Source organism: Podarcis filfolensis, assembly GCF_964270895.1.
Source record: "Podarcis filfolensis genome assembly, chromosome: 8".
In the NCBI taxonomy this organism is placed as follows: Eukaryota; Metazoa; Chordata; class Lepidosauria; order Squamata; family Lacertidae; genus Podarcis; species Podarcis filfolensis.
In genome coordinates, this window is record NC_139611.1 from 24,176,884 (window position 1) to 24,204,581 (window position 27,698).

The 27,698-nt window shown below is 47.8% G+C and overlaps 1 protein-coding gene across 2 annotated transcripts; it reads right to left on the bottom strand.

The window, feature by feature from the left end:
• Positions 1-838: 838 nt before the first annotated feature.
• DHRS3 (dehydrogenase/reductase 3) lies at positions 839-25,627 on the bottom strand. 2 transcript variants are annotated; one of them, XM_083628945.1, is made up of 6 exons: positions 23,973-25,627; positions 7,467-7,610; positions 6,347-6,466; positions 4,193-4,431; positions 3,068-3,193; positions 839-2,018 (listed from the first exon to the last, which is right to left on the bottom strand). In XM_083628945.1, the coding sequence occupies exons 1-6, from the start codon at positions 24,165-24,167 to the stop codon at positions 1,934-1,936; spliced, it is 909 nt and encodes a 302-aa protein (XP_083485071.1). In that variant the 5' UTR covers positions 24,168-25,627; the 3' UTR covers positions 839-1,933. The 2 variants fall into 2 exon arrangements, with proteins under 2 accessions (XP_083485071.1, XP_083485072.1); XM_083628946.1 differs by lacking the exon at positions 23,973-25,627 and adding an exon at positions 9,576-9,596.
• Between the last annotated feature and the right edge of the window lie 2,071 nt (positions 25,628-27,698).

Here is a 27,698-nt window from a genome sequence, read left to right on the forward strand (position 1 = left end):
AGGTGCATTCCAGTGTCTCCAGAGCCAGAGAGATGTCAACAACAACAATCCAGCCAGGTAAAAACACTCAAGAAGGGTGCAAAGCAAGTCCGGGGAGGGTGTGTGCCCCATGGAGTTCCAAGGGTCATGTACAGAGTCCTGGGGGCTGCACTTGGTCCCTAGGCCTACTCTGATGTATGGCAGGAACCAGGAGCCCTAGGTCCAGGGCCTTTAGGACTCTCCCTGGGCCATGCCCCTTACCAGTGCACCTTTGCACCCTCCTTGAGTGTTTTCTCCTCACTGGAATGTGTTCTTCAACTCATATAAAGCTCCTTGTTTGACTGGCTGGAAGTCAGAAACTGGGTGTGTACAGAGGCAGAATTTGCACATCTGTCACCGCCCTTCTTTCTATCTGGTCCCACCCAATACTGACACTTGACTCCTCCCAGGAAGGATGCCCAGAAGGGGATGCAGTCCTTAGATAGAAAGAACCACCAGGACCCTTCAAGGAGGAGACTCAACTCCCTTTACAAGGTTGTGAGAATTTACATCTCTTGAACAATTGATGCATCTCAAGCCTAGTGAAGACAGACTCAGAATGCTTACCAACTAAAGAGGGGCAGGCAAGGGGGAAAAACACAGAATGGATTGGAGTAACCCGCAAGAGGGCATGACCGAGTGGTTGATAACCCTGAACAATCGGTTGCCGATCTTACTTGCTGATTCTGGATACACTGTCGAAAACAAAATGGCTTCTCTCACTGGACTCCTCATCCCATTCACACATTATATCTGGAGCTATTTTTTTTATTTTTATGGGCAGCCATAGAACATGCCAAGTCCACACAAAGACCACCACTGCAGCTTAGCAAGCCCTTTATTTATTTATATATGTGTGTATATGAATGAGTGACTGGTTTTGTGTTCTGTTTGGAGGTGTTTTTGAGGAGCAGAGAGCTGGACTCGTTTGGGAAGTCTGTCCGTGCAAATTTGATCCTTCCCACAAAGCTTCCGGCCACCATAGAAAGAGGATGCACCAACTACCTATCTTGAAAAATGCTGAGATACCCTTGCATGACTCGCCTTAACTTGCTCCTTCCTTGCAAAAAAAGAAAAGCAGAACCCTTGCACGTAGCCTGTGCATATTAAGATTGAGTCTATCAATGGCAATAAACCACCATAGCTAAGAAGGACCACGTCCTGTTCAGAGGCAGTAGATCTACTCCAGACAAATGGAATGAAACCAACCCAGGGAGTTCAGGTTGTCTGCTGCTGGAAACAGAATTCTGGGGTTTGGTGTGATCCGATGAGGCAGTTGTGATGGTTTCCTTGGTCCAAGCATTGCAGACACAAGATGCACCTTTCCCTACAATCTACGGATAACCCAATAGAAGCATTTGATGCTGTTTCCCTCTGTCCATTGCCAAAGACTCCTGCCAGCTGCCCCTTGCTAAAGAACATTCCATACTCTTTTCCTGGCATGTGGGAGGCAGAGGTCCTTGCTGCTTCCTTGGCTAAAAAGAATAATGTGGCATCCATTTTTCTGTTACTTCTTCATAACCACTAGTCTCAGCACTCACCCAAGGGTAGTGAAATCTTACAAGCTTTACAAAATGAGAAACCCCTTCCCCAACACACACACACACAAATTGGGGAGGGAACCCCACTAAATTAATTTGCAATTCCTGATTAGCAGGCCAAAGTGGAATGTACTCGGCACGGGAGGTTCGGCAAACCGCTAGGCTTTGAAACTCCTCTGAAAATCTACGTTGCAAATGGCTGCCGTTGCTCGTCCCCCTTCCTTGCCCCTGTGAGTTCTTCTTCCACCCCTTTCCGCTACGGCTCTCGACGCTGTCGCCGTGGCAAGGGAGAGCAAGCGTGTGGCCTCGGGAGGCCCCGCCGATTGCCCTCGTCGGGCTCTCGGCCTGCTTGGTGCGTGAGCGAGACGCGGAGCCTACGTGCGCCCTTTGAAAGTGTTCATGCAGGTGTAGCTCCCGGAGAACTTGTGGATTTCTTCGAGTGCCGCTTGCGGGAGGATGCTGCAAGAGAGGAAGGCAAGAGAGGGTGGGTCAGCCAGTCCACCGGAGGCAGAGCAGAGGACAGGCAGAGCAGACAGGTGCACTGGACACTGAAGGACTGGGTAGTTTGTTTTTATTTTACGCTTTGCAAATAATGTGAAAAGAAATTCATGGAGGAGAGAGCTGTAGGTGGCTTCTAGCCATGATGGCTACGTGGTTCCTACACAGTTAGAGGCAGCGATGCTTCTGAATACCAATTCCTGGAAACTGCAGGAAAGGGGAAGGGCTCTTGCGCTTGAATCCTGCTTGCTGATTTCCCACAGGTTAGCCACTGTGAGAAGAGGATGCTGGACTGAAGGATAGCTCAGTTGATAGAGCATGAAACTCTTAATCTCAGGGTTGTGGGTTCCAGCCCCAGGTTGGGCAAAATATTCCTGTACTGTGGGGAGTCGGACCAGGTGATCCTTGTGGTCCCTTCTATGATTCTATGACTAGATCAGCCACTGGCCTGATCCAGTAAACCTCTCCAGTAAATCTCACCATCTCAGGGTATTCATCTCACAGTTCAAGTTGCTCTGCAACTCACTGTGCTGACATTTTGGCACAAGCTCTTTGTGGAACCGAGAGAGCTGCTGGGCCTTGGTTTTCCCTTCCCTACTCCATCAGGCCTCTTCTCATCATCGAAGATGCCAAACTCTCCAAGATTCCCCCTTCAGACCTTCCTTCACAATACATGAAAGTTGAGGGTGGAGGTAGGAGATGATGAGGGCAGGGTTGGTACCTGCAGCCCCTCAATCTCCCCCCCATTCATGCTCCATCTTGCCAGGACTAGATTTGGAGAGCTAGTGTGGTTTAGCTGTTGGGACAGCCAGAATAGGCTCTGGAATAGCCCACAGGAGACCAAGGTTCAAATCCCTCACTTGGCCATAAAGCTCACATGGTAACCTTGGACCAAGCCACCATTTCACAGGCTTGTTGATAAAAAATGGGGAGGAGTCGGAGAGCCAACTTGACCTCCTTGTATCACTGAACAAATAAAATAAAAATGGGTGTGGAGCAGCAGGCCGCACCTTTTCAAGATGATCAGGATGTGCATTGTCCATGGCAGCAGGAGGAAAGCTTGGTTCTGCTGAACAGCTTCTACTGTCCTCCGAGCCACCGTCTCTGGCTTTAGTGGAGGGAAGAGGTTGGGGAATCTGGAAAACAAAACACAGCCCTGTTTGTTCACCTCGCGGCCAGCTCTACGGTTAGGCAGAATGAGGCAGCTGCCTCAGGCTGCAAACGCTTTGGAGGACAGAGGGTGGTGCTGAAAAAATGTTCCGTCTTCTTGTTTTTAAAAACTGTATTGATATTTTAAAAACGTATACAGTGGTACCTTGGTTCTCAAATGCCTTGGTACTCAAACGCTTTGATTTTCAAATGCTAAAAACCCAGAAGTAAGTGTTCCAGTTTTCAAATGTTTTTCAGAAGCCAAACATCTGATGCGGTTGTTGGCTATTGTTTCCGGGGCACCTGCACCACTCAGAAGCTGCGCCTTGGTTTTTGAACATTTCAGAAGTCAAACGGACTTCCAGAACAGAATAAGTTTGGCACTTTTGTTTTTACTATTTATTTTGAATTTTGGTTTTTGAGGCTTTTTCGGTTAATTCGTTTTTGTGACTGTGTGGAACCCTGTTCAGCTACTGATTGATTGGTTGTGTGACAGCAGAAATGGATAAAACATCCAAACAATGACTATCATCAGCGCAGGTAAGAAAAAGAAATAATTTTAATTTTTATCATCTACAATACTGTCTTATTTATTTTATAGTACAGTACATTGATTATTACTGCTTTTATTTCATGGATCAATGGTCTCGTTAGATGGTAAAACTGATGTTAAATTGCTGTTTTCGGGGTTGTTTTTAAAAGTCTGGAACAGATTAATCCATTTTGCATTACTTTCTATGGGAAAGCACGCCTTAGTTTTGGAACGCTTTGGTTTTGGAATGGACTTCCGGAACGGATTAAGTTTGAGAACCAAGGTAGCCCTGTACTGTATATTGCTTTATCCAAACCACTTACATGATATCCTTCAGCTGTAGATTGAACGTTGCCGGGCTGCCCCAGGATTTCCCACCCCTGCTCCTTCATAAATGCAGGATCTACCTCACGCATCGCCAACCAGACCTGTTTTTGTGGCTGTCTGCACTGACCTGATCCGCATGCCTTGAAACATCTCTGTGCTGGTGTGGAATGGAAGGACAGTGGTTGCGTTTACTCCAGGACAGTCCAAGAGACCCAGCGTCAAGCTCTCCATGAAGGCAAAAGAGGAGGCTTTGGAAGTGCAATAGTCAATAGCCCCAGGGATGGCAGACAAGGCCAGGATAGAATTGAGGCAAACAATGTGCCCTTTCTGCAGTTCCAGCATCCGCGGCAAGAAGGCCTTTGTGGTCTGTGGGCAGAGAGAGAATAACTTTGGTTCACATATCATGATCATTGATAACTGCTGTTAATTACAGTCATACCTTGGGTTACAGACGCGTCGGGTTGCACGATTTTGGGTTGCGCATTGCGCCGAACCTGGAAATACCAGAACGGGTTACTTCCAGGTTTCGGCGCTTGCACATGCGCAGAAGCGCTACATCGCACTTTGCGCATACACAGAAGCACTGATTCGCAACCAGTGCATGCGCAGACGTGCGGGTCACGGGTTGCGAACACTGCAGGTTGCGAACGTGCCTCCTGCATGGATCACGTTCGCAACCCGAGCGTCCACTGTACTTGATTTATGTACTACTTGCACACTGAAATGGCTTCTTAGCGGGTTACAGGTATAAAATAAAACATAAAATACCCGTGCCTAACTGAAATGCACAATAAAAACCTTCCCACGAAATCTTCCGCAACTACAATATGCAACGGGATAAGACCCGTTGAAAAGAAGAAGCATGGAAAGAGCCACCAAGGCAATTAGATCAGGAAGTTCAAATTTAAGGGGGATGCTGGTCTTTAACCAAGTGTGTCTTCAAGAGCTGGTGGAAAGCGAGAACCAGTGGGGAGGGCTCCTATATTTTCAGAGAGGAGGACACTGCACAACAGTGGTGCCACCAGTTGGAAAAGCCCACATCTGTGTTACTGTAAGCTGGCAGCCATGGCAGGGATGATGTCAGAGATGTGGTGGGAGGCACCAGCTGGGGAACCCCCAAGGGAAGAAGGCTCAGAGCCTGGGGACTGGAGGTGGGATGATGATAAGGGGCTAGAGGGAGAAGAGGGATGAGGGTTGGAAGCTGAAGAGGTCATAGGGTTTGGTGAGCAGGAAGAGGCTGTGGCAGAGAGCAGTCCAGAAGCAGAGGCAGAAGCAGAGGCTGGAGAAGAGGAGGCCCAATTGGCAGAGATCAGGCAGGCTGCTGAAGAAGCCATGGAGTCTCCCCTCATGCTGCAACCAGCTCCCCTCCCTCCCTGGTCTCCCAGAACCAGAAGAGAGATGAAGAGTGTGGAGCAAAGTCAGGCACAGTGGCAATGACTCAGATTGCTTGGGAAGGACCTGGGTGAAGAGAGGACTTAGGGAACTGTGGGAAGGCGGGGACCTTCATTCCCAACAACTGTCTCATAGGGGCAAGATTTACCAGGATGAACTGCTGTGCTCATTAGGCCTGGCCTCTGGAGTCAACCTGGTTTCCTTGAATAAAGAGAACTTCACTGACGCCGTGTGATTTACTGCCAACTTGCTCCTGACTCCAACCCTGACTGATGGGAAAGCTGTGACCCTCCAGGAACTGCTGGACTCCAACTCCCATCATCCCTGACAATTGGCCATTTCTGGCTGAGGCATGATGGCAGTTGGAGTCCAGGAGGGCCACAGAGGCCACCCCCTTCTTCTTTTCAAGAGACCTGCTTCTCCTTTGCAAGTCACAATTCCTCATGTAGGATGGAGCTGAGATATCAGGCAATTGACCACAGGCGGAAATGCATTGGGTAGAGAGAGATAAGGAGGTCCCCAATGCCCAATCTACTTGACAATTGGTAAAAAAAAAAAGAATTAATTAATTAATCACCCCAGTTTAGATCAGGGGCAGGAAAAGGAAAATCTACCCAGCAGTAGAGACTAATTCAGGGGTGTCTAAAAGAGCATCACATGCCTAAAGCATCACCCGACGGTGCTTAGTATTAATTTTGGTAGGTAGCTGGAATCTTTCCCCCTGCACACACCTCCCCCTCCTCCCTGTTTTTCCTGGCAGGTTTGCATGCCGGGCTGATCTTCCCGAATTCGGCTGAGCCATCCCTCGGAGCAGCCAAGATTTTGCTGGCTGCAATTCCCTGCTGTCACTTCCAAGCCTGAGAACGTGGGAGAAAGGATGGCTTCGTACCCAGAACTGTCCCAGCGTGTTGATGTGCTGTGATTTCAGCAGTGCGTCATCATCGCTCTCCATCAAGCTCTTGCCGTGAACAACGGCTGCGTTGTTCACTAGGATGGTGATATCCCCGACCTGGAGAGGAGAGAAGGGAGAAAGGAGAAGCCCCCAGTCAGTGGATGAGCCCTGCAAGATCTGACCAAAGGTACATTGAGCTCAGTCTTTTGCTTCCCAACAGTAAACATATTATGCATCCTTATACAGATTCCAACTAGCTCAGTATTGTCAGCAGTTCTCCAGGGTTTCAGACAGGACTCTCTCCCAACCCTACCTGGACACACCGGGGATTGAACCTAGGATCTTCAGCATCCAATACATGTGCTCTTCGGCTACAGATGCTCCACATGAAGCTGCCTCATGTTATATTAGAGCTCAGTATTGTCTACACTGACAGGCTGTGGTTCCCCTGGGTTTCAGGCCTTTCTCAGCCCAATCCGGAAATGCCTGGGACCCTCTGTAAGCAAAGGTGATGCTCTCCCACTGAACTTATGGAACTGCCCTTAAAAAGAAAGCAAGATTCCAGTCTGCATTGTTTACTGCCGGCATATTTGCAAAGCGAAGCAGGGTCGAGTACAGTTTCTGATGGATTCCATCCCACTGACAAACAGCTCTTAATGTCAGAAAGGTCCCACCCTTTGGAGCAGTGGAAACAAGCTTTCTCCATCTTCCATGTGACGGCCCTTCAGAAAGTTGAAGGTGGCTCTCCTCTCAATCTTCTCTTCTCTAGGCTAAACACCCTCAACTCCCTCAACTGTTTCTCATAAGGCTTGATTTACAGACCCTTTATCATCTTGGCTGCCCTCCTCTGCACCCTCCAGCCTGCCAATATCCTTCTTTAACTGGTGCCTAGAACTGGACACAGTACTAAGGGTGTGGTCTGCCCAATGCACAATAGAGCGGTACTCTGACTTCCCTTGAGCTGAGCAATATACTTCGGTTGATGCAGCCTAGATGAGCTTTTTTTGCTGCTGTATCACACTGTGGGCTCACATTGAATCCTATCTCCTGCGGTATTCACTGTCCCTCCCAGTTTGGTGTCATTTGAGAATTTGATAAGTTTCTTCACCAAACGTACCTTTTCACGGACGGCTTTGGCCTGTCGGTAAACCTCTTCGCGGTTGCCCACATCACAGATGAAGTAATGGCACTCTGTTCCCATCGCTCGGATCTCCTCCGTGGTTTCTTTTAGGCACTTCTCCGTCCGACCCCACAGGATAATCTGCAAGAAGATGGCTCTTTAAGAATCATTGCCCAATGACATCCAGTTGCTTTGAGAATGCTTCACCAGTGCAGCTTCATCCCCACCAACCCCAGTGTCCACCCTGCCAGCCCAGCGCCTTTTATTTCTCTGCTTGCCTTCTCACTCACAACCAGCCAGGGGGTAGCTGCACCCGTCATGGGCTCTGGTTCCACCTATTGTCCATCTCCCCGCCTTCCCTACCAGTGCCAATTGTAACCTTAAGGCTTGATTATGGTACCATGCTTCATGTGGGACTGCCCAAGTTTCTAACCACAGCCATCATGTTATTCAGATGCTGAGTTTCACTGGTTTCTGATTTGCTACTAGGGGAGGTTCAAGATAGTTGTGTTAATCCACACAACTTGGGCTAAAGTAATAATATAATAATAATAATTTATTATTTATACCCCGCCCATCTGGCTGGGCTTCCCCAGTCACTCTGGGCGGCTTCCAACAAAAGATTTAAATACCGTAATGCATCAAACATTAAAAGTTTCCCTAAATAGGGCTGCCTTCAGATGTCTTCTAAAAGTCTGGTAGTTGACATCTGGTGGGAGGGTGTTCCACAGGGCAGGCGCCACTATCAAGAAGGCCCTCTGCCTGGTTCCCTCTAACTTGACTTCTCGCAGTGAGTGAACCACCAGAAGGCCCTTGGCGCTGGACCTCAGTGTCCGGGTAGAACGATGGGGGTGGAGATACTCCTTCAGATATACTGGACCAAGGCCATTTAGTACATGCATGCGCTGGTTATCTCCCGCTTGGACTACTGCAATGCGCTCTACGTGGGGCTACCTTTGAAGGTGACTTGGAAATGACAACTAATCCAGAATGCGGCAGCTAGACTGGTGACTGGGAGTGGCCACCGAGACCATATGACACTGGTCCTAAAGGATCTTCACTAGCTCCCGGTACATGTCTGAGCACAATTCAAAGTGTTGGTGTGGTGCTGACCTTGAAAGCCCTAAATAGCCTCAGACCAGTATACCTGAAGGAGTGTCTCCACCCCCATCGTTCTGCCCGGACACTGAGGTCCAGCGCCGAGGGCCTTCTGGCAGTTCTCTCCCTGCAAGAAGTTACAGGGAACCAGGCAGAGGGCCTTCTCGGTTAGGGTGCCCGCCCTGTGGAATGCCCTCCCATCAGATGTCAAGGAAATAAACAACTATCTGCCTTTTAGAAGACATCTAAAGGCAGCCCTGTTTAGGGAAGTTTTTAATGTTTCATTATGGTTTTATATTTGTTGGAAGCTGGCCAGAGTGGCTGAGGTAACCCAGTCAGATGGGCAGCTTATAAATAATAATAATTAACAACAACCACCACCACAACAAGGACTGCCCAATTCCTTATGCTCCACCTCAGTCACTGAGATCCTCTGATTCATTTGGCCATTACTAAAGATCAGTGTGGCAGGCCCTGCCCTCCCTGCCAGTAGAAGTTTAGCAGGAATTGTACCTGCCTTCTTTTATATGTCTTCTGAAATCTGCATTGTTTAGGCAGGCATTTGCATCATCATTATTTTGTCCTTTTAATTGCTGCATTTATGGATCATCTGCTGATTTTATTCCTCTGTTTACTCCACCCTGCTACATTTTTTAATGAAAGTATGGATTATAAAAAAAACTAAATAAATCAGCCAAAGCCTTGCTACAGTAGACAACAATTCCCTGCCACAATATCTCCCACACCTTTAATAACAGTGGAATAGACACATCCCAGCCCCATCCCTAAATAAGCGCTGGAGTTTCTGTATTTGTGTTGGGCGGGCAGGAAGAAGCGTTGGAAAACCCGACCTCTGTCTAGGGCTGTAGTTTTCGGATGTGATAGCTTCCCATCCTGGAACCCATCCAGTCCTCTTCTCTCTCCCCCCCCCCCACCTTACCCCTCCTCAGCCGCTGGCCTCCCTCCCTCCTGCAAGAGACACGCTCTCCTTTTCAGAAAGTTACTGACCATAAAATTGTCGAGGGCAGCAGCTCAGCGAAGCGGTTAATCCCTGCTGTGGAAGGCTGGCGCTGTGCAGAAGCTTCCTGCCCTGTTGCTACTCTAGGTGACCTCAATCCTTGGCAGCCAGGTGGAATGCTTCGTTGTGCCATCCCAGGAGAAGGTGGGCTGCCAGGGGCTGGGGTCAGCAGCGAGCGGCCTCCCGCCCGCCTAGGATGCCAGCGCTGGATGGCGGAAGGACTCTGCTGTTGCACCGTAATTAGCTACAGGTTGCTAACTGCCTCAGCCCCCCAAATAGCAGACCGAGAGGGGCTCCGCACCGATGCCATTCTTTTCCCTTCCCATGCCAATGCAACGGGTGGCATGACATCATCGTTCAGGGTGGCGCTCTGCCACCAACCCCATTTGCCTTCTGTGGTTGGCATCAGCAGAGGAGGAGCAATGCGCAAACATCGCGGTGCACGGTTGTGTGTTTTGTTGAAAAAATAGCATCCTGCCTTATTGTAAAGATGCCGAAAGCGGCAAACAGCAACTTTTATCTTCTTTTTTGTAATCTGCATTTTGGAAAACATGTATACAGTGGTACCTCTGGTTAAGAACTTAATTCGTTCTGGAGGTCTGTTCTTAACCTGAAACTGTTCTTAACCTGAGGTACCACTTTAGCTAATGGGGCCTCCCACTGCCGCTGCCAGAGCACGATTTCTGTTCTTACCCTAAACAAAGTTCTTAACCCGAGGTACTATTTCTGGGTTAGTGGAATCTGTAACCTGAAGCATCTGTAACCTGAGGTACCACTGTATAAATGTGTTTACAGTGTTATGTATTGTTCTTTGTTTTTCTTTCTCTTTCTTTTTTTTGTAAAATTAAATAAAAAAATAAATTAAAAAAGTAATGTAAATTTGGGTGCAGGGGAGGGTCTTCTAAAAGAAAAAGGTGCAAAGAAAAAAATGCAAGGAGTACAGACAATAGATAAACGGGGGGGGGGGAAGGTTTTGTTGGAGACAAGCAGACAAAAGAAAGGATGCCCGGGAGGAATAAATACCAACAAAAGTGGCCTCTGCAATAAATGTTGCATAGGCTTATAGAATTCCAGAGTTGGGAGGTACCCCAAGGGTCATCTAGTCCAACCCCCTGCAATGCAGGAATATTTTGCCCAACATGGGGCTCGAATGCATGACCTTGAGATTAAGAGTCTCATGTTCTATCAGCTGACCTAGTTGCCCAGTATGCTTCCTATGCAGAGTGCCAGCCAGTCAGCTATTTCCCCTTCCAAGATACTCCATTCCATTCCCCCAATTTTTTTTTTCATTTTGCTCAACAGTTAGCATCCTCTGCCCCATATAAACCCCATTTTAAAACAGCTGCATTGGTTGCCAGTTCACTTCTGGACCCAGTTCAAGGTGCTCTTGTTGGTGCTTCAAGCCTGAAATGCATATATTAGTGAAAATAACATACGGAAAAGTTTTATAGTAGGGGGAAGTGCATTGCAAAGATGTGTCTGTTAGCCAGACCTGCATTAAAAATTGTGGCTGTTGGGAGAACTCTACACTTAAAATGCTGGTGAATTTTAATGAGGATGTGGGTCTGTTTGTTTTTTAATATTAAAAAATGCGAATTTGCTCCAGAGATGTGGAGACCTGAATTTAAGACTGGAAAAATGAGAAGCAGAGAGAAAGCAATGCTACCAGATCTGACTGCCCTTAATGGGCACTTCATAACTCTTGAAGCCAGGAAGGATCTGTCAGCCCCGGCCACACAAAGGTACCTGTTGACAAAAGGGTAACAGCTTGAGCAAGTGCAAACAGTAGCTGAAAGAGAGCAAAGTTTGTGTTCAGTCATGGAAGAAAGGGACTGGGTGAGGTCAAATTTTGTCCCTTCTTTTCAGCTGCCTGCAGCTAGGGGTTTGCTTAAATGTAATACTGGTAACCAAGACTTTGATTCGTCCTGGTGGGAAAAGTTGCTGAGAGACATGTGAATGTTATTAAAACTTATATATGTTGTCCTCTTGGCCACAGCCAGAATGGCCAATGAACATAAGAATTTAAGTGTCCTGCAGGATCAGGCCAATGGCCCATCTAGTCTGGCACTCTGTTCTCACAGTAGCCAAGCAGATGCCTCCATGGGAAGCCATTGAATGGGATCTGATTGTAGCAGAGCTATAAATAGTAAAAATGGCTTGTGATCAATGTGCATGCACATTGCATTCCATGCTCTGATGGCTTCCAGACTGGACTTCTTCTTTCTTCTTCTCTGGCGATCACTCGTAGCCTAGTAAGATCATCTTCCATAAACACAGTTTTAACAGTGAGTCTGTAAGTGACTGTGGAGGCCAATTCTGGATTCACACATCCTTCCACAGTGGGGACAGAGGTTTCCGGGCAGTAGTAGATCACGGTGAAGGTTTGCCTAGCGTGCCTTCCTCTTAGCTCATTTCTCCCTTTCGTCCTGAGTTCAAGTGTCTTCAAAGCCCATGGCACCTTTGGTAAAGGCTGTTCTCCAATTGGAGTGCTCACAGGCCAGTGTTTCCCAGTTGTCGATGTTTATACTACGTTATTTTAAATTTGCCTTGAGAGAGTCTTTAAACCTCTTTTGTTGACCACCAGCATTATGCTTTCCATGTTTAAGTTCGGAATAGAGTAGTTGCTTTGGAAGACAATAGTCAGGCATCCAAAGAACATGACCAGTCCAATGAAGCTGATGTTGAAGAATCATTGCTTCAACACTGGTGATCTTTGCTTCTTCCAGTACACTGGCATTAGTTCACCTGTCTTCCCAAGTGATGGGTAATTTTTTTCAGGGACACCAGACTGGACTACTACAGTGTGCTCTACATTGGGCTGCCTTTATAAGGTCATCACAATTGTCCTGCTGGGGCATGTCAATGGCCCATCTAGTCCAGCATCCTGTTCTCACAGTGGTTGAGCAGATGCCTGTGGGAAAACCACAAGCAGGACCCATCCAAGAGACCACTCTCCCCTCCTGTGGTTTCCAGCAATTGGGATGCAGAAGCAGCATCGCTACCTCTGCTCACAGAGGCAGAGTATAGCCATCACGGCCAGCCTTAGCCTCCATGAGAACAGGGTTGATGGGAGCTATAGTCCATCAAGATCTGGAGGACCACAGACCATGCTAAGCTAGAAGGACCAGTGCTCAGACTCCATATATAAAGCACCATCAACCCTTCCCGGAATAGCTCTTTAAAAAAAAAAAAAAAAGATAATCCAAGTCATGCCAGATTGGCATGTATATATAAAAAAGAGATTTGGCAAGCTTTTGTGCAAGGGAGATATGTGAAAGGTTGACCATTGCCCAAGGCTGGGAGAGAAACCCTTTTGATGCTTGGAGTCTGACATTAAGAGGCCTCTTAATGACACCTCTGAGAAACTATGGTAAACACCGTTGGGCCAGAGGCAAATCTTTGAGCATTAAAGATAATGGAAAGCAAACAGCGAGAGGTGTCGGCAGAGAATGGAAAGATACAGTGACGTATTTTGAGAAGGATAGGGGAGTTCCTTCCATTGGATTCCTAATCCCTGGGATGAAACAGGGTGGCGGCAAGAGAGCAAAGCAAATTCTGCATGCTAAACTGTTAAACCTACGAGACCCAGTGCTTCCCCCGCCCCCAGGGGGGAGGGGGCGCGCGTACTCAAGGGTATGTAGAACTGGCACCTATTTTTTTAATTGTTAAAAAAGTGTGGCACTTACTGTAACAACTTCATGGTAAGCAATCCAATACAGTGGTACCTCGGGTTAAGAACTTAATTCGTTCCGGAGGTCCGTTCTTAACCTGAAACTGTTCTTAACCTGAAGCACCACTTTAGCTAATGGGGCCTCCTGCTGCCACCGTGCGATTTCTATTCTCATCCTGAAGCAAAGTTCTTAACCTGAGGTACTATTTATGGGTTAGCGGAGACTGTAACCTGAAGCATCTGTAACCTGAAGCGTATGTAACCCGAGGCACCACTGTACTGTCAGAACAACCTGGAATGGCCAACTCATTTCATGTCAAGGTTCTTCTTGAGGGTAAGTTTGATACTATTACACTGGATGTAGTAAAATTCCTCTCAGAGGCAGTAAAAATCAGAAATCAGTATGTATAGACTAAAGCTCCTCTGTTGGCTAGCAAAGCTGATCTTACACCTTAATGACTGTTGCTATATACTATTGTTGTACTATATACTATATATATACTAATATACTATGTACTATATACTATTGTTGCCTGGCGTGCTCTGGTCCATGGGGTCACGAAGAGTCGGACACGACTAAACGACTAAACAACAACATATACTATTGTTGTACTATGTATTTTGTGTCTGTGGACCGCAATAAAGCTTTGTGTGTTCTCTATGCCATGTCTGACCTTATAACCTTCTAACGGGTCACCTCTTACAAGCATCAGAGCACAACTAACAAAGCTGTTATGGTATTTGGACAGCGCAGTGTTAAGTTTGCCACTAGCGTACCATTCTTGTGTCCATGACATGCTGCTGAATATACTTGCTTAAAATAAAATAAAAAACACCACCGTCCCCAGTCTGGAACAGTCTCTGGTGGTGCAACCAGCCTGCAAAGAGTTCAAAGGAAAGAGGAAGAAAGTATTGTTGTCATGCTTGCTTGTCGATGAGAGCAAAAATTGCTGGGCTGCAGGGTTCCTGATTCAAGTGTCTTGCGGCTGCTGAATCGAAGCAAAGAAAGAAAGAAAGAAAGAAAGAAAGAAAGAAAGAAAGAAAGAAGATTTGGGGGACCAGTAGTCGGAAGCCACTTCTCCCTTCACAGTGCTTGTTCTGTGTGAGGGATAAACAAAATGGTCATGATGTCATAGGTTGGGGGGGGGGGACTGCCTGACCAGCCGATGAACCCTGAGCCACAAAGGAGGTAGTGGGTGCCAATTCTCTCAAGTGATCCGGATGTGCTTACACACACACACACACACACACACACACATCAAGGATCCTTTGATTGCCAGGCTTCCCCTTACATATGCAAATGTCCTCCTCTGCAAACCCGACTTTCAGATGTCAAAACATTATTTTGGATAAGTCAGAGGAATAGCGTTGAACAACGGAGAACCACATCTCACGAGGATTTGCCTTCCACACAAGCAACTCCAGTCCAGAAGGTGGTGGACTCACCTCCGGCAGAGGTTTTTTAAATAGAAATTGGATGCCCATCTGCAGGGGATTCTTTAGCTGTGGTTCCTGCATTGCAAGGGGTTGGAAGAGAAGACCCTGGGGGGTCCCTTTGAACTCTATGATTCTGTGAAATATTAACAGGCAAGGAAATGCTGGGGAGACAGAATAAATTGTGGTGTGAATGCAGCCCCAGATAATCCCTCCAGATGGCAACAATACCATAATATTGTGGAAGCATCAGAAAACAGCTAATAATGAGGAATGACCAGTGGATGGTCCACAGCTAAGGCCTTATTACTGCATCTATGACATGTTGCAGAAGACAACCACAAAAAGCCCTAATTCACTGGCTATGTTTTCTTTTCTTAAAAAAAAAATCTAAACAAAATTATTTCTGTGTGTGTTCACCCCCAGGTTGCAAATATAGCTACATTGGCATTTCTGGGAGTGCAATGGGATGTATTTAAGAAGCTAGAGGGTAGGGGGAAGGGCAGCTACACAGAGGACCCCAAGCTAATTAGAGATGTAATTTATGGCAGACTGGAAAAAGCAGCAACAACAACAACCCACCAATGACCCAAGCCCTTTAAACTCCACTAAAGGTAGCCTTCCATTGTGAAGTCTATTAATTAGAATCAATTTAATCCCTGCTGGGACAAAGGTCAAACTCTGTGAGTCTGACCTTTCTTAGCTGGCTTCAGCATCATCAGCTGCTGACTTCTACACTGCCCAGGCCCATCCTGCATTTTTCTGCACACATTCATGAAAATAACACACCAACTGCATCCTCTTGGGGACACTGCTTGGAAAAGGCAAGGCAGCATACATTAAGCAAAATTTGCATTTATATGCTGATGAATTTTCATTGTGGCTTTTTTATATAAAATAAACAGAATCACAAAATCCCTGCAGAAATATGAAGAACTGAAAATTGGAAAAAAACGAGAAACCAAAAGTGACAAGAGTGTTATTGCCAATGTCAGCCCTACTCATGAGTAGACCCTAAGAAATTAAGGGTCCTGACTCATTTGGGTCCATTAATTTCAAAGGTTCTCCTCTCAGAGAAACGTAGCTGGATTCTGCCCATGGGAAAGATTTTGTTGTGAATCCTGTACACGCAGAAATGGAGAGAAGTACCAGCTAAGGAGAAATGGCTTCAAAAGCTAATGGACTATGTGGAAATGACAAAATTTGACAGCAAAAATAAGAGGTAAAAGAGATGAACTGTTTATGGAAGAGTGGAGAACCCTTTCCAGACTAGTTGAAGTACTGTTATAGCCAAATGAAAACACGGACAAGGTTCAAATTATGGGCAGCGGGATGAGAACAACGATAAGTGAAATAGAGGATAATTGTATTAGAGAAAAGAATGTCATATAAAACAGTAGGTATAAGGTGGGAATAAAAACATCAAGGAAATAAGGGTGGGGAGTCAAAATTCTAAGAGAAACATATATCAAAATGTAAGCAAATTTGTAAAATCTGTGAAAATCAATAAAAAATTGTCTGAAAAAAAGAAAGATTTCACTGCGAAGGGCCACCACCTCAGTGTCTCCATCCCAATGGAAAATAACTGGATGGCCCACGCTGCTGCTGTGAGTCAGCTTCCCACTCTTCTCTCTCTGCCCTCTTCCTCTCTCTTCCTCTTCTTGTTAGGCTAAGACTTCTTGGCCCCCCTCCAGATCAACGCTTGAAGATTGGCTTAAGCTTAATCAACAGGAGGCGCAGCTGCCCACAAGAAGCAGTTGAGCAAAATCACCGGAGTTACATAATCGTCGTGGAAGAGAAACTCCATACGGAAACCACATGAAACAGGTGGCAGGGACTCAACAAGAGCTGCAAGGGAAGTGAAATTCGCTTTGAGAAGCAGGGCTTGGACAGAGACGCGTGCCCTCGGAAGAGCATGTGAGGACATGGCGAAACAGGCAGAGGTAGGCTCAGGAGCCCGGTGGGTGCTGAGAAGCTTATGGGGATGCTCTGGAAGGTGCAGTGTGCAACCGATGCTGAGAACCTCTTGACAGCGATGCTCAGAGCTCTCAGCAAGAGCGCTGCACCTGAACACCTTGGAGCAGTGATAGCCAGGCTTCTCGTCTCCACAGACCACTTGGAAATAACCTAGACTAGGGCTGGAGAATCTTTCTCAGTCAGACGGCTGCATTTCCTACTGGGCAACCTTCCAAGGGCTGTGTGACATTGCTGGTGGGTGGGGCCAGAGACAGAAGTGGGCGGAGCAGCAGATGCAAATTTACCTTTGCTTAGTAAGCAAGTTTCTATGCTCTATCCCTGATCCAGACAAGCACAAGCCGCTATTGTCATTCAAGGACACATTCCAGCCAGGCAAAAACACTCAAATAAGGTGCAAAGCAGGACAGCTGGGCGTGACCTGGGGAGATTCCATGGGGCCAGATAGAGAAGCCTAGAGGGCCACATCTGAGGTTCCCAACCCCAATGTACACAGAGCTCTGTGAACTACTCAAGGGACTGATCCACTTCGTATCCAGTAGGGTTGGGTGATATATCCATATATTGTCTAAAAACCGGTTTGAACTCCATATTGTGATATCAGTCTCATAATTTCTGACCTGGCAATATATCACAAATCATGATGGGTTTGTGCTAGGCAAAAATCACAATGCTGGGAAAACCCTGAAGCCAGCCAGTTCCTCTACATAGCTCTATCCTTATTTCAGACATTGTGATATATCAGTATATCACGATTTTTAGCTGGTGATATAGCACGAGGTTGAAAACCAGATATTCCCCAGTCCTAGTATCCAGGTCATTCAAGGAAGCACACACACACACAAATACAAAGTGTGGCAAAATATTCTCTCTGGCTACCCTTTCTCTCAGAGGCCCAAGCTGTCCTCTGTCAGGATCTGTGCTTCTTCCTACTGCAAAACAGCCTGCTTGCTTTTCCCCTCACTCTCCAACCTTTCCAGCATAACTACATACCGTATTTTTTGCTCTATAAGACTCACTTTTTCCCTCCTAAAAAGTAAGGGGAAATGTGTGTGCGTCTTATGGAGCGAATACAGCCTGCACAGCTATCCCAGAAGTCAGAACAGCAAGAGGGATTGCTGCTTTCACTGCGCAGCAATCCCTCTTGTTGTTCTGGCTTCTGAGATTCAGAATATGTTTTTTCTTGTTTTCCTCCTCCAAAAACTAGGTGTGTCTTGTGGTCTGGTGCGTCTTACAGAGCAAAAATACGGTACTTGCTTTACTTCCTGCGATAACCCCTCTGTCACTCCAGCCAGCTAAAGCAGAGTCCTATAGCCAGAAGAAGGGGAAGCTTGGCTATTGCTAGCCTGCCTTGTTCCAGTGATCCGGAGTGCACGTCTCATTGTGCCAAATCCGTTAATCCAGATTTGACTTCTCCCCAGTTTCTCTGCTGCAATCGCTAACACACATTAGTGAGTCCCATGGGTTCGGTCTCCGCTGAATCCTCAGCCTGCCAGCCCTGGGAACCCTGCCACTGGGTCCCAGTGGCCAGCACTGTGCTACTGGTGACCTTTCTCCTCCTTGGGCAGCTTGGAGAACCACTGTTTCCTCTGCCACCCACCCAGTTAGGATGAAGGGTCAGTCTGTGTGGGAATAAGGAAGGTTGCCAGAAGTGGTAGCCAGTCACCCTGGTAATCTACTACTGCAGAAGTTGCCAATTCCCAGATTGGCTGGCTGGCTTCTTCTGGTCTCCTTCCTCCTACTGCTGGACCAACTCTTCATCCCAACAGAAGAAGATACAAGACTTTTGCAACCCACCCTGCCTTTCTCTTTTACACCTCCAACACTGGTGGTGGTGGGGTGGAGGAAGGGTGAGAAGTGGGGGGGATAATCATAAAAGGCTTTTGACGAGTTCTAAGGGAAGGGGGTTGTTTTGGCAAGGAGACTGATTGGGTGAACAAACCAAGCAAGGGTGGCAGCCCCTGGTATGTACAAACGCCCATATGTGCACGGTATAAAAATACCGATGATAAATAAACAGCAAAGAGTGTACTGTGCCTGTAAATCACAAATGCAAACTGTCAGTCAGCTGCACAGCTTGTGAACGCACTCCCTATTTCCGTGCAAGCTGGAACAAGATTGGCATCTCTGCCGTTTGGAAGCACAAAGGGGTTTTCCCCACCACAACGTGTGCGCACACGCCAGCACAGGGCCCCACCTCCTGAAATCCCTGCCGCCAATCAAAACCAACAGAGTCGTCCCTTTTCTTCTGGTGTCACCCAACCAGATTCCCCAGTTCGGTTGCTTTGGCCTCCCGTTCAGTTTTTAAAACGCTGCCTCTCACTTGCACAGTCAAGTGTAGCTGGCTTTGCAAGTCAGAAATCGCAGGTTTGACGCCTGCGTCAACGGACCTGGCTGTCCAGAGCAGACAATACTGGGTTGAATGAACCAACGAGCTTACTTAGGGCATCCCCAGATGTCCTTTTCATTGAAAATTTATGATGATTGGTGCTCATGATACAATTGGGGGAGGGGGTCATACCTGATCCCACTTTCAATGCTGTTTATGCAGACAGAAGTTTCAGATGGGTCACACTGCTTCATTCCCAATCGGTGCATACCTTGTAACTTCTTGCTGAAATCCCATAACTTTTCATACTACAAATGTTTTGGAGCTGCTGTTGCCGTTTGTCCCACTTTTGTTGTGCTGTAAGACCTCCAAACAACAATTTTGTGGCAGCATCGAGGAAGCACAAACGAAAGCAGAACAAACCCACCGCTAATGCATTATCAATGAGTGGAGCACGTGTTGCAGGATACAGTGGTACCTCAGGTTACATATGCTTCAGGTTACAGATGCTTCGGGTTCCAGACTCCGCTAACCCAGAAATAGTACCTCAGGTTAAGAACTTTGCTTCAGGATGAGAACAGAAATTGTGCCCCAATGGTGCGGCAGCAGTGGGAGGCCCCATTAGCTAAAGTGGTGCTTCAGGTTAAGAACAGTTTCAGGTTAAGAACGGACCTCCAAAATGAATTAAGTATTTAACCTGAGGTACCACTGTACACCCACAGCGAAACACCAATCGGGAAGGGTCCTTATAATGCAAATCTTTTGAGAAGCTCCCCCTACTGGTACGGACTGCAACAAACAAGCCTTGTCTAATGATCCCCTGGCATGCAACCAGCCCAGTAAGCAGTAATGAGACTCCGTCAGTTCTATGTAGAATTATTTATACCATGTAGCCTATGGAAAGACTGCATTATCCAGTATCCCCATCAAGCTAACTAAGGAACTGACCATCCAGCCCTTCTTATAATTTGTAGTTAACATGCAGGCAGGGGTGCCATTGGAGCAGGACTCTGGGGTAGAAGCTCAGAGTCCCACTCCCTCGGCTTTCCACATCTGGAAGCGTATCAATACATAGTCTTACCATTTGAAGATACACTGCCCAGCCCCTCTGAGACCAGAGTTTAAATTTACCTGTCACCACCACTTAGCTACAAGATGTGGCGATGACTACTGGCTTAGAGGATTCAGCAAATTCATTTTCATAGAATCAGAATTGTAGAGGTGGAAGGGATCCCAAGGGTCATCTGGTCCAATCCTGAATCCTTGTCCAATGTGGGGCTCAAACCCATGACTCTGAGATTAAGAGTCTCATGCTCTAAGGACTGAACTATCCCAGAGGTTCAATGGTCAAATTGTGGTGGTGCAGTTATTGCCTCTGCCCCTAGATTCTGAGCTTCCAAGAAGCCTCTCTTTGCAGACTGTGTGCAAATGGACAAGACAGACTTTCCACAGAGTTCTTCTTATGTCAGAACCCCAAGACAGGCCAGTCCCAAATTTGCCTTTGTTCCGAAACCCACTGCATTCCGTCGAGCCACATCAAAGGGCAGATTGCCTCTCTGGGCATGTGCAAACTACACTCCCTTCACCTCCCGGAAGCCACAACCTGCTGCCACATGCTCCAGATTATGGAGTGGTTGCATAATCAAGGGAGGGAGGACTTCAGGCTTTTTGGCCCCCTCCCAACCCCCAAATCCACCCACACAAGGGTCAGGTACAAAACGACCAGAACTGCAAATATTTAAAGCACATTTCAAAACACACGACTTCCTCCAAAGAATCTTGGGAACTGCAGTTTGACAAGGGTGCTGGGAATTGTAGCTCTACAATGAGTAAACTGCAGGTCCCAGGACTCTTGGGAGGAGGGAAGTCTTGTGCTTTAAATGCATGGTGTGTCTGAAGCCATAGGTTTAGGATTAGAGGGTGGTATTCAACTAAGTTGAATTCTATGGACCTTACTTAATCACGTTATTTAATTTCAGCGGGTCTACTGTGAGTAAATGTAAGCCCAGGAACTAGTTTTGCATGTACCCCTTCCATGTAAAAGTCATTCCTGTTTACCCCAAGGGAGGGAGTCTATTTGGCTGTTGACAACATAGAGCAGTCGAGAGTCAGAAATCTTTGCTGATTTGCTATTAACTACCCATTTACCAGTAGCTCCAGATCTGCCATCTGCCATCCATGGAAATAAAAGTTTGCACATATTCCTGACACCCTAGAGCCCCTCTCCATTTAGCAAACAAACCAGACAGCCATAATGGTCTGGCTGCATTCCACTGGGCCGTGGGGTGTCATTCAGCTCAATGAGAGCTGGATGTGGGAGGTCTACCCCTCCCTGGGCGTGACTGCTCCCTTATCATCTGCAAGAAATATTGCTAGCGGTGTGTGGGCTGGGGGAGGCAAATCCCTTACCCAGGCTGTACATGCAGTGTGAAAACTGCCAGGCAGAAAGAAAGCTTAAATCACCTTGACAGAGCACCAACGGGACATGTGTGCTATAAGCCATGCAATCATATGCATGTCTATACAGAAGAAAGTCATATTGAGTTACATAGGAAACTGCCTTATACCAAGTCAGACTATTGGGTCCATCTAGCTCAGTATTGTCTGCACTGACTGGCAGCGGCTCTTCCAGGCTCTCAGGCAGAAGCCTCTCCCAGCCCTACTTGAAGATGCCTGGGATTGAACGGGGGATCTTTTGCGCCAGAAGGGTGTGCTCTACCATTGAGCTTTGGTCCTTCCCTTAAAAAAATAAAGCAGGGTTCTAGTCCTCATGGATTTGAAAAAAGAGAGTTTGGTTTAAATAGGAAGCTGCCTTATACAAACACAGGCCATTGATCCATCTGGCTTATTATCATCTACATTGACTTGCAGAGGCTAGGCATGGTTTCAGAAAAGGGTCTTTTCCTACTACTACCTGGAGATGCCAGGAACTGATCCTGGGACCTTCTGCTTGCAAGGCAGATGCTCAGCCACTGAGCTACACAGCTCTTCCAGGAGCTGCTTAGGACCACAGCCTTAACCTCTGCATGACACATGGCTCATAAACACAGTGTGTGCATGTGTGGATGATCACATAAGGCACATGGCGCCCACAAGAGTTTGCAAATGCACCCGTGTGCCCAAACAGTTTGGCAACCCCTGAGAGCTGCAGTGGTAAAGCATCTACCACAGAAGGTCCCCGGTTTGATCCCCAGCAGAGTGGGGAGAGACTCCTGCCTGAAACCCCGGACAGCCACTGCCAGTCAGTGTAGGCTGAGCTAGATGAACCAATGGCCTGACTCGGGATATTATCCTTCCTGCATTATCTGGAAACCATAATCCATACAATAACCCTGTAATCTAGATTAATATTCCTCATATTGTAGTTGAAGGGTGGGCAAAAAGAGTGGCTTGATGAAGACCATTTAGGGAAATTGCAGCAGGTTGGACTAGATGATGCTTCGGGTCCCTTCCAACTCTCAAGGATCAAATTAAATTAAGTCTCTAGGATCAAATTAAGGCAGAGTTGAGATCTGAACTGGGAGCTACCCAATTGATAGCCAGTGGTGCTGTAAAGTGGTTTTAAACCTGTATGCACAGACACATTCCTTTAGATGGCATAGTTGGCTACTTTACTTGCTTCAGGTGTAGTGGTTAGAGGGTCCGACTTAGGACTTGAGAGACCAGGGTTCAAATCCCCATTTAGCCATAAAGCTCCCTCGGGTGACCTTCTAAGACTGTCTCTCACCCTATAATCACAGGGATGTTGTGGAATAAAATGGGGAGTGGGGTAGAAATTAAGTTAATGAATAAATAAAATGTGGCAAGCCAGCCCACCTGAGTTTTGGGTGTGGGAGCCAACTGATCAGAGATCTGTGGCATCTCCCTCATTGCAGGGCACTGCCCGCAATTTAGGCTGCATCCTAAACATGGCTTCTCAGAAGCAAGTCCCATTGATTCAGTGGGGCTTGCTCTCCGGGTTAAGTGGGTTGAGAATTGCTGCATGAGCCGCCGGGCAACTCCACCTTAATTGCACAATCTGTCACTTGCACAGTTGCTCTATTCATGCAGCCAGATAGATTGGAAGCGGGGGGGGGGGGGATTGGAAAGTAGCTTCAAGCGGAGGCTCCTCCTAATCCCCTCAGAACCCCAGGTTAAGTGGGATTAGGAATGCAGCCTTGACCATTAGGCTGCCCTGTCTTCATTGCACAATTTCTGCCACACCAATGCAAGTAGAGAAGTTGGGAGGTGGTGGGAGAGGCAGCTTCAGGTGTGCTTCCCCTGCCCTGCTCCCAGTTTTAGGGTTGCAGCCAAGGCTAGTCAATGAGAGCCAGTGGTAGCCTACTGGTTAGAGTGTCAGACTAGGAGCTTGGCAGAGCACGGTTCAAATCCCTACTTGGCCATGACACTGACTTGGAACCAGTCACTGTCTCTCCACCTAATCAACCTCACGGGGTTGATGTTGTGTATTAAATGAAGAAAGGGAGAACCATGTAGGCCCCCTCAAGTAGCTTGGTTAGAGAGAGAAAAGGTCGGGTATCAATGCAATAAACCAACAGCAGACCCATTCAGGCTAATGGGCACAACTAACAGGCTCACCCATTTCCACGAATCTACTCTTGAGTAGAATTCAGTTGGCCTGCAGGCTAACCCTTAAATTGCAGGGTCCCTTTACCGCAAGGATGACAACTTGAATAAAATATTTTGGGGGTCCAGGTAAGACGCACACCCTGTAATCAGTCACAAGGCACGATACACGCACACCATTTGAATGGCAATGCCCATCAACTTTGGGGGGGCAGGCACCCTCAAATATTTTATTGTGGGGTGGGTGGCGGGCAAAGTCTCCTCGGCCTCTAGGAGTTGGCTGCTATGCTTCACAGATGCAAGCGGAGAAGTTGGAAGGGGTACCTGGAAGGCAGCTTCAGGTTGGACCGCTCCCCAGCAGGCGCACGCACCCAGCCTTCAAATCATTGCCACCCATTATTCCCAGCCTCTCACCTTGCGGGCGCCGCGTCTGGCGAACTCCTTGGCCAAGTAGCGCCCGATGCCTCGCCCTCCTCCGGTGATAAGCACGCTGTCCCCGGCCAAGTCGCGGAGTTTGCTGGGGAGCACCGTGGACGCCGCCGCCTTGGCTACCAAGCAAAGCATCCGCACCGGGAAGAGCAGCAGAGCGCCCAGGCGTCTCCAAACCATCCTCTTTGGGTTGGGGGTTACGCACGAAGAGGGAGGGAATTTTGAGGAGTCCGTCGAGGAGGAGGGGTGGGGAAGGGGGAGCACGGCGTCCAAAAGTGTGTATCGGATCCTAGGCAAACGTACCTCCACTCCGCCAAACAAAAAAAACAAAAAAAAGGGGGGGGGAGAAGATGGGTTGCGCGAGCTTGCGCGCAAAAGTCCGTTCTGGCGTTGCACGAGTTTCTGGCTTCCTCGGTCGGACTTCCTCGCAGGTGGGTAGAGAATCCAATGGAAAGCCGCAGTTCTAGGTACGCTTTACCCGGGCGCCAGCCCGCTTAAAAACGGAGCTTACTTCCGAGTACACATATAGATGTATAAATATAGATATACAGATCTTGCTTTGGGGCTCTCCCAAAGTGACAAGCAAGAGCAGCCGCGCTGAGGAGCGGGAGATCTCAAAACAAACAGCTCGGGAGAACTTTCCAGAGTTGCTGGGCGATCCGGATCCCGGAGAGGATCGAGGCCGTTTCTCCGCTTTCGCGAAAGAAAACTCCTTGTTTCCTTTGGAGAGCGTCCTGCCGTCTAAGCAGCGCTGGAAAGCCCCCCAGAAGCTCTCCGAGGCGGCGGCGTCTGCATGGGGAGCCGGCAGCGCTTTTCCAGACAGCTCATGTCTATTCTGGGGAGTTCAGGAAATTGCTTCTCGGGGAAGGGGTTGGAAAAAAGAGACTTTTGGAAGGAGTTGGCTTTAAAAAAAAAAAAAATCAGTGACGGGGGGGGGGGGGAGGTTCAGGGCAGCGCGCCGGGGTCCCTCCCCCTTCTATACATACGCCGCGTAAAGAAAACTCCCCGCCGCCTTTGCCCGCCTCCGCCTCCTCCTCTGCTTTTTCTTACGCAGACGCGAAAAGAAGTGGCGGAGAGCCTTGGCCGCTTCTTGTTTGCTCCGGAGCCGCCGATCCGAGGCAGGGAAGGAGTCCGACTCGCGTTGCCTGCCTGCCTGCCTGCCCGCCCGCCTCCCTCTCGGCGACCTCTGGCTGCTCCTCCTGGGACACTTTCTTATCTTCCCGGCGCGGCTCCCTTGCCCTGGGAGCAGGTTTTATACCCTATTAAGCCTGATTGACAGTTAAAGTATTGTTGGAGGTTGGGGGGAGAGGGAGAGGGAGACAGAGAAGATCTCCTTGCTAGTGGCTAGCTGGGCTCGCTCCCCTCCCCCAAGCGGCGTCGCGCATACACGCACACACACAAGCACAAACACGCAGGCAACTTTAAAGCGCGAGCCAGGCTCTCGGCTGCATCCTCCTCCTTTCTAAGCCTGCAAGCCGGGACTTGCTGGATGCCACGTTGGGCCTGCGCAAGCTGTAATTCAAGTACTTTGTAACTGAGAGGCAGCGGCAACAGCCAGCCGAAGCTCCCTCTTCTTTTCTCCTCCTCCCTTAACATAAATACACTGCTGATAACACACACGAGCACGTGTTTTCTAAACTGAGTGCTGAGATTGGGCTATTCGAGGGACGGGGTGGGGTGCAACGTAGGTTTCAAAGTCCGGGTTGTGCGCAGCATATGTTTCAAAGTCCGGGTTGGAAATTTCCTTTTTGTTGCAGGGTGACAATGGCCCAATTGCCCAAGCTGGCGCCTCCGCACCAAGAAAAAGAAAGAAAGGATTTCTTTGCACTGTGCCTAGTTAAACTATGGAACTCGCTCCTGCAGGAATGGATGGCAGGGAAAGAGGATTGAGCACCTTCATGATGGCTATCCTCTGCCTCCGTATCTGGAGGCATTGAGGCTTCTGAATGCCAGTTGCTGGAAACTACAGGAGGGGAGAATAGCTTGTGTGCTCAGATCCTGCCTGTGGGCTTCTCACGAGCATCCGGTCAGCCACTGTAAGAACAAGATGCTGGACTAAAGGGGCCATTGGCTTGATCCAGAAGGCACTTCCTATGTCACTATGGGATTTTGCCTGACTGTCTGCATGCAAAAGGAAAAAGAGAAGTCCTTGCAGGCAGAAAAGGAGTCTATTAGGGAGAAAGGTTCCACCCAGTGGATACTGAAGTAGCAGTACAGTGGTACCCCAGGTTACATACGCTTCAGGTTACAGATGCTTCAGGTTACAAACTCCGCTAACCCAGAAATAGTACCTCAGGTTAAGAACTTTGCTTCAGGATGAGAACAGAAATCGTGCTCTGGCGGTGCGGCGGCAGTGGGAGGCCCCATTAGCTAAAGTGGTGCTTCAGGTTAAGAACAGTTTCAGATTAAGAATGGACCTCTGGAACGAATTAAGTACTTAACCTGAGGTACCACTGTAGTAGTAGTAGTAGTAGTAATACTACATGCTGCCCCACTGATGCACCTTCAGAGGTTGCCTCTGGTACCCAGAGAGTCCTTCCCTCTCCTTAAATTTCACTTTAAAGAAGCATTCTGCTTCAGCTAATAGAATAACTTGTGAGGTGTGTGCATGTGGTGTGCACTGCAGTTTCTCTTATTTGCAAATGTGCCCATGGACTCCAATTGGTTGCTGACCCTTACTCTAAACCTTAGAGGTACTATGCAGCACTCAACCTATTACACAACACCCCTTGTGCAGTGTCATTCCCTGTAAAGCTCCCAGCCGAGAGTTGAGCCAGACAAACACATGACACTTCAGTCTCTCCAAAAGAAAATGTCAGAGATGTTTTGGAGCCTATGGTAATCCACCTAGACAAGTCTGTATAATAAAAATATAATAATGTCGTCACACAACCTCCATAGCAGGGAGAGCAAAGCGAGTTGGGGCAGAGCTCCCAGTACATACATAAATACATATAAAATAAACTCCAAGCTAATATTTCAAGTATTTCTACTTGTATTTTTTAAAATCAGCAGTGTGGAAACTCAAAACTGCCCTCTAGGACACTGCCCAAGCCCAAGCCCTCACATGGCCCTACTCCACATACTCCCTGAGTGCTTTATTTTTCCTGGCTGGAAACTGTCCTTGAACTCTGATAATGCTTTTTTGCTTGCCAGGATGGAGGTGTGTGTAGAACTTTTGTGTGTCTGGAATGTAGCCTACATAAAACAAAGGTCACATCCATTTTTTCACTCTATTCTGCCTTGGTCAGACCTCACCTGGAGTCCTGTGTCCAATTCTGGGCACCACAGTTTAAGAAGGATATTGGCAAGCTGGAACATATACAGAGGAGGGCAACCAAGATGAGCAAGGGCTCTGGAAACCAAGCCTGATGAGGAACGGTTGAGGGAGTTGGGTATGTTTAACCAGGAGAAAAGAAGCCCGAGAGGTGATACGATGGTCATCTTCAAATAGCCAAAAGGCTGTCACATGGAAGGTGGAGCAAACTTATTCTCTGCTGCTCTTGAGGGTATGATCCAAACCAATGGGTTCAAACTGCCAGAAAGGAGATTCTGACTAAATCTTAGGAAGAACTTTCTGGTGGTAAGAGCTGTTTGACAGTGGAACAGACCACCTCAGAAGGTGGTGGACTCTCCTTCATTGGAGGTTAGGTGTGCATCTATTACGGATTCTTTAGTTGCAATTCCTGCATAGGACTGGAAAAGGGTTTG

What these genes read in the sequence shown, in the direction of transcription:
- DHRS3 (XM_083628945.1), bottom strand. Translation starts at nt 24,167, where the DNA reads ATGGTTTGGAGACGCCTGGGCGCTCTGCTGCTCTTCCCGGTGCGGATG. An exon ending in CCAGACGCGGCGCCCGCAAG is followed by an intron (nt 7,611 to 23,972) that starts GTGAGAGGCTGG and finishes ATCTTCTTGCAG; the next exon opens with ATTATCCTGTGGGGTCGGAC. An exon ending in ACACGCTGGGACAGTTCTGG is followed by an intron (nt 4,432 to 6,346) that starts GTACGAAGCCAT and finishes CTCTGCCCACAG; the next exon opens with ACCACAAAGGCCTTCTTGCC.